The sequence below is a fragment of the Monodelphis domestica genome, chromosome 4 (genome assembly GCF_027887165.1).
Source record: "Monodelphis domestica isolate mMonDom1 chromosome 4, mMonDom1.pri, whole genome shotgun sequence".
In the NCBI taxonomy this organism is placed as follows: Eukaryota; Metazoa; Chordata; class Mammalia; order Didelphimorphia; family Didelphidae; genus Monodelphis; species Monodelphis domestica.
Genome location: NC_077230.1, coordinates 350,286,439 through 350,300,134, shown reverse-complemented (window position 1 = coordinate 350,300,134; position 13,696 = coordinate 350,286,439). Strand labels below are relative to the sequence as shown.

Below are 13,696 nucleotides of genomic sequence, written 5' to 3'. Positions count from 1 at the left end.
AACTACATGCATTTGCATAGTATTTTAAAGTTTACAAAGTACTTTTCTAAGACAGAGAGTAAAAATATTATTTCAGTTTTAAAGAGGAAAAAATTGAGACTTAAAGAAGTAAAAGGACTTCTGCAGAGTCACAGAGCTAGTGTCAAACCCAGAGGCATCCTGACATCTGATCCCATGCTATTTCTATTATAACCACTAAAACATGAGAAGTACAAAGACAAATCTCTAGATTCCCCTTCAATCCATTCCTCAGGGTAAGGGATAGGGTCACCATAGAAGTGGCTTCAAGGAGGAAGGCTCTTCTGCCCAGACAGAATGCCAACCTCCTGCATTCACTAAGCCTGGCCCTCTCTCACCCCCTCTTCAAAAGATGATAAGATATTATATCACTATTGTAGAAAGGACCCACGGGAAGTCAGTGTGAGAGAGAAAGAGGACCAACACTTAAGTCTTTTCATTCATGACCCAGTTGAATTCAACAAACATTTAAGTATTCTGAGTCATATGAAAAATAGGGCATTAGTACTACTTACAAAAGCCTGGGCCCATGTGAAATGTCTCCTTAACTTTCCCTCAGGGATTCCTCTCTCAAAGAGAAAAAATTAAAAGGTTTTAATTTGTCTACTTTTGAAATAATGATTAGGGAGCAGAAAACTGAACAAAGTATAATAAGTACTAAAAACCCAATTTGGTTAGATTTGGTGCTACTTAAAGAAGTGGAGGAAGAAAAGGGAGAAAAAGAATAAGAAAGGGAAAGTAGGAAAGAAACAGAAGTAAAATGAAGATACAAACCCAAACTTGAGGGGGAGGAGGAAAGGACTGGCAAAGGGAGATCAGAAAAGGAACGGTAAGAGGGCAGAAAATGAAGGGAGAAAGAAGAGCTCAGGAGGTTTTGAGGTATTAGATAACATTCATTGCCATGCTCTTGGTCTAAGGATTGATGGTTGAGAGTGTCATCAACCACTATCTACTATCGTCATCAGCTCTTCTGAACCTTAAACCTCTAGACCTGGGGTTAGCTGTTTCTATGTCTTGGACATCTGTGGCAGCCTAGTGATATCTAGGAAGCCCTGTTTTGCTACTTACATTCATAATTGAAGGAAATTCTAAACTCTAGTTAGGGGTTAGTGAAAAAAGATGTAATTTTTTTTTTACCTTTCAAGTTCAGACACCTTCAAAATCTAGGTAAATGTCCCAATTAAAAAACCCTTGCTCTAGAAACTCCATTGTGGAATTCTCATTTTCATTGTTTTCCAAGGGATTAATAATAATAGCAGTAGTAACAATAATAGCTCCAAAGTCTTTGTTTCTATTAATAACTGTGAGGTAAGAAGTGCAAATATGATCCTCATTTGACAAAACAGGAGACTAAGACTAAGACTAAGGGAGCTGACCTGACTTGCCCAGGGTCTCAAAGAAAATAAGTGGCCAAGCTAGTTGTGACTGGACTGCAATATGTGAGAAAAGCCCAATTTCAGAAGCATGCCTCATTTTCCCATGCAAATACCACTTGCCCCACCCTCCTTTCATCCCTGATCTCATGTGACAGGTGCTACAGGTTACCCCTACATCTTACCTCATCCCCCTCCCCCCAAAGTCCACCCTACCTGCTCCAGTTCTTGCTCTGCATATTTCTGGCGGCTGAGCTCATTCTCGGTGCCCTCACGTAGTTCCCGAAGCCGATGTGCCTCCTGTTTAGCAATGCTGATTTCATCTTGTAATTTTTTCTCCAGGTGTACCTTTTCTACCTCTACTGTCCGATGTTCTTCCTGGGCCTTCTGTAGCCTATGGGAGATGACAGACTGTGTTTCCTATACTCTAGATCCTTCTCCACTCTATAACAAATCTATACTGAGAACCTAAAGTGCCTAGTCTTAGGATCTGTCAAACTGTGGAAGAAACATGGGTCATTGATCTAGGCTAGGTCATGCTATATGAGTGACTGCTTCCCTACACCAAAGGAGATGCAGAAGAAAACTGTGGGCTTAATCAGACTGTGAGGGAGACAAGGAGAGAAGGAACTGGGTCCTACTTAAACTCAGGCTGGAGATATTGCTATAGTGAATTTCTCACAACTTCATAAAATTGCTGATCTGCATCTATGGAGGAAGTTTTCATTCTAGGGAATGAAATACCAGAAATACCAGATAAAAATTCAAGTCGGTTAGAGAGGTGGTTAGGAAGATACTATTAACCCTTTGTACTTTAAGGGGAACTGGCTGAGAGCTAAACTTATAAGGATAGAATTTGAACTATTATGTTTTCATAGGGGTGAGTGAAGTGAGATTTCTCACAGGAGGATAAGGGCACAGACCTCTGGGGAAGAAGGGACCCAAAACAAAGGATTGTGTTTGAATCAAGTCAAGGACAAATTTGGCTCATGCCCCTAGGGTTTGGACTAGATAATCTTCAGTAGGTGCAGATTTACTCAAATAAATTGGGCTTTATATAAGGAAAAACTTCAAACAATAGAGCTAATTACTTTTGGTAACTGCTCATTCTGAGTGCCCTATATAATAGAATTAGGTATCTCAAGAAGCAGTGGGTTCCCCTTTCCCAAATGTCTTTAGGCAAAGGCTGGCTATGTTTGTCAGGAATGCTGTAGAGGGAATTCCTCTTCAGGCACAGGTTGTGATCCCTTAGGCTCTTGTCAATCCTGAAATTTTTTGATTTTTTCATTTACATTTCTAAATCCTATGATTCTCTAGCATCTATCTCTTTCCAGACACAAAGACCTGGGATTTTTGGGCTCTCCACCAGATGGCGCGTTGTGCCCTAGTTATAACCAGGGCTGAGCTCTGGTTCCTTCTAACCCAGTTTTGGGGCTAAGGAAAAGCCCATGGACCTTTATGAGGCAGGGTTAGAGGTAGTTTTTAGGGTCAGAGAAGAGAATGCAATGGGAGAAAACAAACTGCATTGGCTCTTAAACAGGGCCAAGGGTAAGGGCACAGCTAGCCTTCTTGTCACACCCACTTACTATTCCCAATTCCAGGGCTACTTCATACATATGGCAAAAGCATTAGATTTGAGATATAGGGGAACCTGGGTCCAAATCATAGATTTGTTACTATGTGACTTTGAACAAGCACAACCTCTTTGATCCTCAGTCTTCAGGGTTGCACTCAATGGTCTACATGGTCCCTTCCAGTCTGACCTTTGATAACTTTCTTTTATTTGGAATTTATAGCACTATGGATTTAGAGCTAGAAGAGAACTTAGAAAGCATCATACAGAATTTTAAGGTACCTTAGAAATAATTTTACAGATGAGGAAATAGAAACTTAAACAAGGAAAATGATTATGGTAAAACTCCAAAATGTATTATTAAAGGAATAGTGAATTTCTAGAAAGAGAAATGGTAAATCCTAAGAGGCAGAATGGCTTGAGCAAGAAGAGGTGATGCTAAACTAATTTAATTTCCTTTTTTGACCAAGTTATTAGATTTGCTCCAGATATAGCTTACTACACTAGAAGCAAAGCATTTCATGTCTCAAGATTCTCTTTAATTCCATCCCCCAACCCCTTTAAGCTCCATAGTTCCTAAATTCTATTCATCCTTCCTTATTTTTTTTTTTATCTATTCACCCATAGTTCCCTCCTGCTAGCCAGGTTCTCAGGCTCCTCTTTCTAGGGGACTGAAATAATTTTCTCCCTGGTCTTCTTCTGGCAAGTCTTTTCCTTTCATCTCTCCAGCAAATGGAACCAAAATCAATTTCCCAAAGCCTATCTCTAATCAAATCCCTCTCTTATTTAGGAATTGGACATGGCTCCCTATGGACTCCAGAAAAGAGGCCAAACTTGCCAGCCTAGAATTCAAGGCCTTCCTGTTCAATTTCATCTTCCCCTCTCTTCAACTCCCTCCTACCCACCAAACTTAGAAGAAAACAGAAGCCAAATCTCTTCCAAATGAAAGCCTTTCAAATATACTTAGAATCACAGAAGCATAGACCCAGAGGGGATCACAGAGATCACCTAGCTTAACCCCTACATTTTGTTTTGTTGTTTTGGCTTTTTTTTAAAACCAGATTTGAACCAAGGACCTCTAGTCTCCAGGCCTGGCTCTCTATCTACTAGAGCTACCGCTAACCCCTACATTTTTATATTATATAATTTTGATGAAGACATTCTATTTTACCCATTACATGTAATACATTTCCACATAAGTTTTCCAAAGTTATATGATCCAAATTGTCTTCTTCCCTTCCCATCTCTCCCCCTTCCCAGAGCTGGCAAGCATTTGCTCTGTAACCCCTACATTTATTTTTTAAACCCTTACCCTCCATCTTGGAATCAATACTGTGTATTGGTTCTAAGGCAGAAGAATGGTAAGAGCTAGGCAATGGGGGTCAAGTGATTTGCCCAGGGTCACACAGCTAGGAAGTGACTGAGGCCAGGCTTGAACCCAGGTTCCCCTGTCTTTTGGGTCTGGCTCTCAATCCACTGTACCACCCAGGTGTCCCTAAACCCTACATTTTTAAAAGGACATCTTTTTTTTTTTTTACATTACCTACATTTCCCAATTTAGTCCTACCATTTCCCTGAGTCATCCTTTATAACGACAACAACAAAAGTAAAAACACAGTTCAGCAAAACTAGCTAACATATCAAACAAGTCAGACATTCATTATATGCAGTATTCTATAGCCACAGTCCCCCAGCCCTGCAAAGAATAGGGGAAGTGCCTTTTTTGGGGCCAAGCATGGTCACTATAATTTCAAAGTAGCTTTGAAAGTTTTTTAAATGATTATTACTATTCTTGTGTTTACTTTCCGATAGCTATTACTTGGGTTATTTTGCTGGTTCAGCTTACTCCATTTTTGCAATAATCCATGTATCTTCCATGCTTCTCTATCTATCATAGTTACTGTTTCTCAAAGCACTGCCACCAGGCCCACATTTTAAAGTGGAAGAAGTTGAAGCACCCAGAGGTCAAGTCACTTGCTCAAGGTCACAGCACCAATAGGTGACAGCAGTAGTTCTGGCTTGGTGACTCTCCTGCCCTGCTCTCACAAGTGATTGCTTCTCTTCCATGCTGATCCCTCCCACTCTGACCCTTGTCCAGCCCCATCCCCTCCATCCCATGGATTTCCTTGCTCCTTTCAGTGCTAAGCTCAAAGGTCATCAGGGACACTGTCAATGGGGCTACTCCTTATCCTAATCTACATGACTATATTTATTTTGCATTTGCTCTACATGTTGTTTTCCCCTAGTACCATGATGGTGAGCCTATGGCATGTGTGCTCTGGCAGAGTTAGTCTATAAACAGGCAGAATGACCCTGGCCAAGCTGCTCCCTTCCTCTTCTCTACTCTCCTGGCTCCTCTGTACTTACTCTCTCCCCTGAGTGGAGCACTCCCCTACTTTTCTCCCTCCCCTGTGGGGAAAGAGGGGTGGGGCATAGCACTTGGTCTCTAAAAAGTTCCCCATCACTGATCTAGCCCATTCTCTAGAAAATTAGGAGATTGGGCAATGATCTCCAAGGGCTCTTCTGGCTCTAAATCCTATCCCAAGAAAGTGAAACCTAAAGAAAAACTTTTCTCAAGATCATATAAGTAATGAATATGAATGAGATTTAGATTAATTATAAGAAAGAATTTCTTAATGATAAGGCCTGTTAAAAACCAGAATATAAGACAAACCATGAAGATCTTCCTTTTAGAGAGAGTGAAGAAGTTGAGAATCCATTTGACTGCCTAGAAACAATGATTGACCAATTGTCTGAATGACTGACCCTTCACAGACTACTCTAGCCAGAGAACGTATTATCATATACAACTAACAAGGTTCAGAAGTGGGATGATCAAAGACTGCATTTTTTCTCTAGGCAGAGAGAGATTAATCTCTTAATTCTTTGGCCAGTTTGGTACGATTAAAAAAAAACACTGGGACTAAAGAGATTTGGAGTTGAGTCCAAGCTCTGTCACTAACTTCTTGTGTAATACTGAACAAGGCAAATGACCTCTTCAGATCTGTTTCTTCATTTATAAAATGAGAGGTTGAGCAAAATGTCTTCCTTTTAGATGATTTCAGAAAAAGCTAGAAAGATCTGCATGAACTGATGCAGAGCAAAATAAGTAGAACCAAGAGAATATTGTACACACAATAACTGTAATATTGTAAGATGATCAACAGTAAAAACTTGGTTACTCTCAGCAATTCAATGCTCTGGGACAATTCTGAAAAACTTATGACAGGGAATGCTATCCACTGCCAGAGAAGGAACTGTTGAGTCAAATGGATGGGGATCAGAGCATACTATCTTTTACATCAGTGTATTTACAGTTTCATTTGAGGGTTTTGATTTTGTATGAGTGTGCCCTTACAACAATGACCAATATGGAAGTATGCTTTGAATAATAATACATGTATGGTTCACATCAAATTGCTTACCACCTTGGAGTGCAGGGAGGGAAGGAGATCTTATGATTTTGGAAAACATATGTTGAAAATTATTATTACATTTAATGGGAAAACAAAATATCTTTGAATTGAAAAAAACAAAAACAAAGTTCCTTTTGGCTTTTAGGATCATATAATTTGGAGTAAGAAGAGACCATAGAAATTATTTGGTCAAATTTTTTCACTTTACAGATTAGGAAATTGAAGATCAAAGTGACATCCTAATAGTTGGCAACCCAATTCCCTCCCCTGATAGCTATCCTTGAAGACCCACTTACATACCTCTCTTGGAGGTCATGAAGGCTTTGCTCAGCTCTGTGTAGCCCTTCCAGGTCTTTCATCATTTTCTTCATATGTTCCTTCGAATATCGGTTCTGAATGTAAGCAAACCAACATCCACCCACTCCAATGACAATGGATACAACTAGCATGAAGTCTTTCAAATGGTTATGGCGAGTCACTGCAAAAGGGAATGATAGACAGGTTAGTTATCCCCTAAACTAGTTCTCTGTATTTCCTTTCCTGCATATCTCTGATGGACAGAGCCACAGACAGTGTGAACAGGGTCACTAAATAGAAACAGCAGCAAATAAATCCTTCCTGGTCTTGTGCACAAGTCACAGTCTGAACCACTGCCTCTAAGAATACGCCTTGACTGTCTCAGTGCCTCAAATCTCCCCTTTTCTAAGCCTCTGAAGTATTCAGCCTAAATTAGACAAATCTAACAAATATTTATGGGCACTGTATTCAATAATCAGGCTACAAAAATGAAACAAAATAAAACTACCTTTTTATCCTGAAGGAACTTAAAATCAAATGGAGAACAGAGTACATATGCACGAATAATTATGATGTTTCAAGCATTCAAGGTTCTCCATAATCTGATACTATTCTATCTTTCTAACATCATCTAATCTTTTTCTCATAAACATACCTTCCATCCAAACTGAACTCTCCATCATCTATACACATCATGCATTCTCTTGTTAACTTTATACTTTGCCCTATATTGTTCCTTAGATCTAGAATATCAATATCTTTTAAAATTTTTGTTTCTGCTATCTTTTGTTCCTATATAATTTTCATTTCCAAATATATTCTTCCCGGGGGCACCTGGGTAGCTCAGTGGATTGAGAGCTAGGCCTAAAGATGGGAGGTCCTAGGTTCAAATCTGAACTCAGACACTTCCCAGTTGTGTGACCCTGGGCAAGTCACTTGACCCCCATTGCCTAGCCCTTACCACTCTTCTGCCTTGGAGCCAATCCATAGTATTGACTCCAAGACGGAAGGTAAGGGTTAAAAAAAAAAATATATATATATATATATATACACATATATATATATCCTTCCCTATTACTCTACTTTGTTACAAAGCATAAAAATTAAAAAGGGGGGGAGAAGCAGTTCAGCAAAATCAACCAACACAATGATCAAGTTTGACAGTATATGCAATATTCTGTATGTATAGTCCTCCATCTCTGCAAAGAATGAAGAGAGGGGCATTTTTTCATCTCTTCATCAGGGCCATGTTTGGTCATTAAAATTCCAGGGTTCAGTTTCATTTTTGATGTTATTACCCCCCTATTTACATTGTTATAGTCACTGTTCATACTGTTTCTCTGGTTCTGCTTATTTCACTTATTTAGTGTTGTCATTTTCATCTGCTGAATTTGAACTCACATTTTTATAACCTCAAATCAAACACTACCCTTTTCTAACTCCCCCACCTCAGAACTTACACAGCCTTTTGTCTTCACCATACTGAATGTGCTTTAATATAAAACAATGTTCCTTCTAGGAACAGCCTATCCTTTTGCTAGACTGTGAACATCACCAGCATCAGAACTAGGTCTTACTTATATTTTATATCTTTCTACACCCAACACAGAACTCAGTTAGAAGCAAACACATAAAAAACTTAATAAATACTTTGGGAGAGACTCTACTTTAGAAAGACTCCTTATTCTGCCACTCTAAGACCTCTAAAATCTAATCCCGATTATTTAACTTCTCTGCTATCCTCATAGTCTAAATTCATACTCTAATCTCATTGTCCTATTCAAGTAGGCACCTTCATTTGTTATTCTCTTCTTTCTCCTTTCCTCTTTATCAGAATCCATGTGCAAGAGCCAGCTCAAGTCCTAGTTCCTCTAAGTGCTTCTTTCAGCCAGGGCCCATGTCTTCTTTTCTTGTCCCTCACACTGCACAGCATGGAGTTGGGCCCTCAAGAAATTCTCAGGGCATTTTCATTTAGTGTCCTGTAAGCACCCTGGCCAAATTTTAGAATGTCTGTAGGGGTTAAAATGTGGATGAAATGTTGCCTCCCACCAGCAGAGCCAATTTTCTTCAACATAAACACACTAAATACCTCCTACAGGTAACCCAGGCCTGGAATGAGAGCAGAGAAGGGAGAGAGGTTGAAGAAGAAAGAAGACAGATAAGAAGTGCTCGAAGTAAAGTTGGGGAAATCAGACTCAAATATAGTCAAATGCTAATAAGCACTACAGATTCTAAGGGCTGTGACAACTCAGACAATTTTGAGTTCCCTCAAGGTTGCAGTGCTCTAGAAGTTTTCCAGGAGAGGTGACTAAAGCTGGGCTTCAAAAGATGTTTAAGAGCTGAATGGCAGAGGGGAAAATTAGGGGGCCGAAGCTGAATCAACAAATACAAAGGTAAAGGAGGGAAATGACCTTGATATATTTGTTTTAAGAACCACTGAAATATACTAAAAGAACATAGAATCAAAAGATTTGGGTTGAGCCTTGACTTTGCATATCATTAGACATATTACTGGAAATTTTACATTGTCATTTAGGGTTCACGGGTTCATCTGTAAAATGACGGAGCCTAAATAATGATCTCTAAGGTCCTTCCTAGCTCTGACATTATATTCATGGCACAAAAAGATCATAGGATCTATTGCTGAAAGGGATCTTATAAGTGATCTAACCCAATCTCATTTTAAAGATGGGAAAACTGAGGCCCTTAGAGATGAAATGACTTGCCTTTGCCCAAGGTCATGGTAGTTAGAAGCAGAGCACAGCAAATCTTGTTCAAAGTCCAATAGCAGGGCAGGAAATCCTAGGGTCTCCTGACTTCACATCAAGTATTTGAAAGTTGCTTTTCTTTTAATTCGGACCCATCTGTATTCTACCTAGTTTTGAGATTCTGATTCTATGAATCACTACTTATCCCACTATTTTAAAAATTAATTTTATTTTATTGATTAAGAAAATTTTTCCATGGTTACATGATTCATGTTCTTTCCCTCCTCTCCTCCCACCCCCCCCCCCAAGCCAATGCAAAATTCCACTGTATCCCACTATTTTAATGGAAAGAACTGCCTATAATTGAATGGGCCTCAAATCAGCTGGTAGCCCAGACTGGAGGAATCAGCCAATTTTCTGATCTTTAAATTATAGTAGTAGAGATCCAAAGCCCTGTGAGTGGCCTATAATCAGAGCAGAGTCTCTAATTAATTTAAATTTGTGCTTCCAATTTACCTTATAGAGAAGAAGATATATCTACATAGTTGTTCTTTTGGGTCATATGATATTTTTGAATTTTTTCCTTCTCTAACCACATTCTCCCCCACCACACAGGCCTTTTAAAATTTTAGCAGATAAATCTGGAGGTGAGACAAATTATTCCCTTAATTCCTCTTTTAGCCCCACCCTTTAATTCAAATCTGATGCCATAAGTCACATGTTTGGTTTTTTATTTCAATTGCTTCAGTTACAACAAAGCTACATTAAGACCTTATACTGGGGATGTAGGAAGAATACTCTTAGTAAGGGGAGTAAGCTGGAAGAAGTTACAAGGAGACAGATAGATTCAATAAAATTAAATTATCTCACATTTCTATAATACCTTATAGTTTGCAATGCATTTTCCTCACAACTCTGTAAGATAGGTTCAAAGATCATTATTCTCACTTTATGAACTGCTAAAATAAAGCCCAGAGTCGCATACTTAGGATGTGTCAGAGGTAAGGTTTGAACCCAAGGCTATGGACCATAAATCATGCACTCTGCATTATGCTCTTCTTGATAATCAAAGCTGTCTCATGAAGTAGTGAGCTTTTCATCACTCAAAGTATTAAAAAAATGTCAGAACCATTGACAGAGACTTCCTGATAGAGGTGATGGACAAATATGAAAAATGAGACACATATTTTTGTGATACGGCCTATATGGGCATTTGTTTTGTTGGCCTATGGTTATTTGTTGTAAGGATTTTTTTTCATTTTTTTTCCAGTAGGGAAGGGATGAAGGAGGGAGAAGAAAATAATTTTTAAAAGATGGAGCTATTATGGAAATTGTTTAGGTGGTTCATCCATCAATGAGGAGGTTGGAGAGTTACTAGCTATATGATCTGACATATCACTTAATCTCTCTGGCTTCAACTTTTTTACTTGAAAAAGGGGTGCTGATGAGAGCCTATTGTGAGGAAAGCACTCTCTAAGCTTTGCAGAGATATGGAAAAAGAAGTTTTTCATATTGTCTCAAAGATAAAAACCAAGAGTAGCCAGAAGACAAACATGTCAGAATAGTAAGTCAAAGTTTGTGTGATATGAAAAACCTTCCAGTTTATTAAAATGTTGTAAAATGACTTGAATTTTTGTTAAATGATGATATCTAAGCACCCTCTCAGCTCTAAGATTATAGGATATTCTGGGACAGGGTCCTAAAGTTTCCACTGAGGGATGTATAAACATCTAATAAAACAGTGCCTGCTCTCAGGAGCTTATAGCCCAGCTTGGGAGACAATGTCCAACTTTTATGAACTTGCTAGCAAACACAAATCAGGCCAGAACCAAGAGCTAAACTGTACAGTATAGGTTTAAAGGGTGATTATAGAAACTCAGAAAGGAAGACCTGGCATAGGCTGAAATTGTCTAGGAATGGTTCCTAAAGAGAACAAGATCAGAAGAGGAGGAATATATGTAAATTTTGGTTAAGTGAAAGTTAAGGGGAGGAAGAGAGGCCAGGGTGTCACACAGATAGTTTACTCAGTCTGTGTTGAATAAATAAATAGCAAAACTTAACAAAAGCTCCCCAATTCCTCAGGATTAGAACCCTAATAGTGAGAGTTTGGGAAACCCTTTATGACATCCCTGCATATCCATAAATAACTGTTGTTTATTGTTCTTGAATCTATTTTTAGCCTGTACCATCCTTTGAGGTAATAGATTCCTGAAATTTATTTCCTGCAGAAGTTTTACCAACCTGCATATTCCTTTGTTGTCTGCATTCTGCCTAAGCCCAAATAACAGTTCTTTTACATTGAACTCTATTTCATAGATAAGGTTGTGCTGAGGGAGAAAAAGTGAGGTATAAACACTTTCTGCCTCTGGTCTCCTTCCAGCTTCCCTTGTCTTGGCTGCCAACAGGTCTTAGGTAGGTGGGTATCAGTGTTAGCTCCAGAGTCAGGGGTGACCCACAATGAAGCATTTGGGAAGTGAATGAACTGGTCCAGTATTTTCACTGTCCTGGAATAACGAGTGTCTCAACAGCAAAATTGCAACTAGTAATGAATAGATACTACAAACCATCTAAGTTCATTACACTGCGAGATTCTAGTGGACATTGGGCAACCTTATGGTGGCTTGAGAAAAGAATACATGCCTGAAAGTATGTGTTGACTGGGCTGGCTGCTACGGGCTAACAGAGACTACTAAGGAACTCTTGACTCCAAGAGGTTTTAAAGAACAAAGATGTCTGGCTGACTGTAGTTCTGAGAGAAACAGTTCCAAATGATGACAGGCTCTTCAGATAAAGTTTCAGCAAAAGCTAAGGGTGCCCACTATAGACAGGACTATTTGTTGGACCCTGCATTCTCAGGTCAAAGTCAGTGCTGACTTCAAAAAATGTAATCTCTATAGTACCGTGATACTTCATTTTTCCATAAAACAGTTATCTGATAACCTGCTCTATCCAGAACAAGAAAAAAGGTCCAGAAGGAAGTCAGTAGCCAAATTCAATATCATACAATTAATAATAACTCATATCCCTAGAACACTTTCAGATTTATAAAAAGCCTTTTTCCACAACAACCCTGAAAATTAGATTGCAATGATTATTTTACAGATGAGAAAACTGAGGCTCAGAGAAGGAAATAACAAATAGTAAGCATTCTTCTAGGGACAGCTAAGTGGTGCAGTGAATTGAACACCAGGCCTGGAGTCAGAAAGATATGAGTTCAAATATGGCCTCAGATACTTACAAGTTGTGTGACTCTCAGCAAGTCACTTAATCTCTATTTGCTTTAGTTCCTCAATTGTAAAATAAGGACACACTGGGGAAGGAAATGGCAAACCACTTTTATCTTTACTAGGAAAATCCCATGGATGTTGTCCATGGGGTCATTTAGAGTCAGACATGACCGAACAACAAAAACAACAAACATCCTTTAAAGTTTACAAAGCACTTTAAAAAATATTATCATGTACCTTATTCTCATAAGAATCCTGAGGAAAGGATTACTAACTCCATTATTATCCCTAATTCTTAGATGAGGAAACTGAGACAAAGGGTACGTGATTAGGTTAGGATCACACAACTAGTAAGGCAGAATTTAAATTCAGATCTTCCTTACTCCAAGTTCAGCACAATATTGCTCCTAAGACACTCTGATATGGTATCATATATAGCTAGTAATCATAGAAGGATCTTTTGTATTCTTTCAACCTCACTAAGCTCCTCCAATATTCAAATTCTTTAGTCACAAAAGAGAACTTCAAACCTTCCCTTGATGCTTATTTATCCTGTATAGAGAGCTCTAACAAGCCCATTTATTCACCTTTCTATTCTCCAACAGATAAGGAAAAAGAAGCATTGATTGGTAAGAAAAGAAGTAAGTACACCAAGCTGTGAAGTAAGGGAGAATTCCAGGTCTCCCATGAAAAGCGTGGCTAGCACTGCCATAAGGGCACTATCTCAAGCAGACTACTTAGTGTGACAAACTAATGACCACAACTCCTTTATTTCCAGATATTCCTCTGGTCTCTCCTACCCTTTGTTAACAATAACAAAAAAATTTTAAAAGGAAAAAGAGAAAAAAATTTAACAAAACTAGCCAATTTATGAATGAGTCTAACAATATTCCATACCCACAGTCTTATGTCTGTTAAGGGAAATGCACTTTTTCCTCTCTTCTTTGGGGATATACTGGTTGTTACAATTATGCAATGTTCAAGTCCATTTATATTGTTCTTTCAATTTACCTCACTGTAGTCAGTGTGAATATAATTTTCCTGGTTCTGCTAATGTTTTTCCACAACAGTTCCTAAGTCTTCC

At 38.7% G+C, this 13,696-nt stretch overlaps 1 protein-coding gene across 12 annotated transcripts in view; it reads right to left on the bottom strand.

Moving 5' to 3' along the window:
• Positions 1 to 13,696, bottom strand: part of STIM1 (stromal interaction molecule 1) — a 251,736-nt gene that overhangs the window by 13,943 nt on the left and 224,097 nt on the right. For all 12 annotated transcript variants that reach the window (XR_008911451.1, XR_008911450.1, XM_056795066.1 and 9 more), the window contains 2 exons: positions 6,681 to 6,858; positions 1,608 to 1,785 (listed from right to left, as the gene is read on the bottom strand). Coding sequence is in view for 10 of the 12 variants with exons in the window: in XM_056795066.1 (XP_056651044.1) it covers positions 1,608 to 1,785; positions 6,681 to 6,858 (356 nt within the window). In the remaining 2 variants the exon portion in view is untranslated. The remainder of the gene's footprint in view (positions 1 to 1,607; positions 1,786 to 6,680; positions 6,859 to 13,696) is intronic.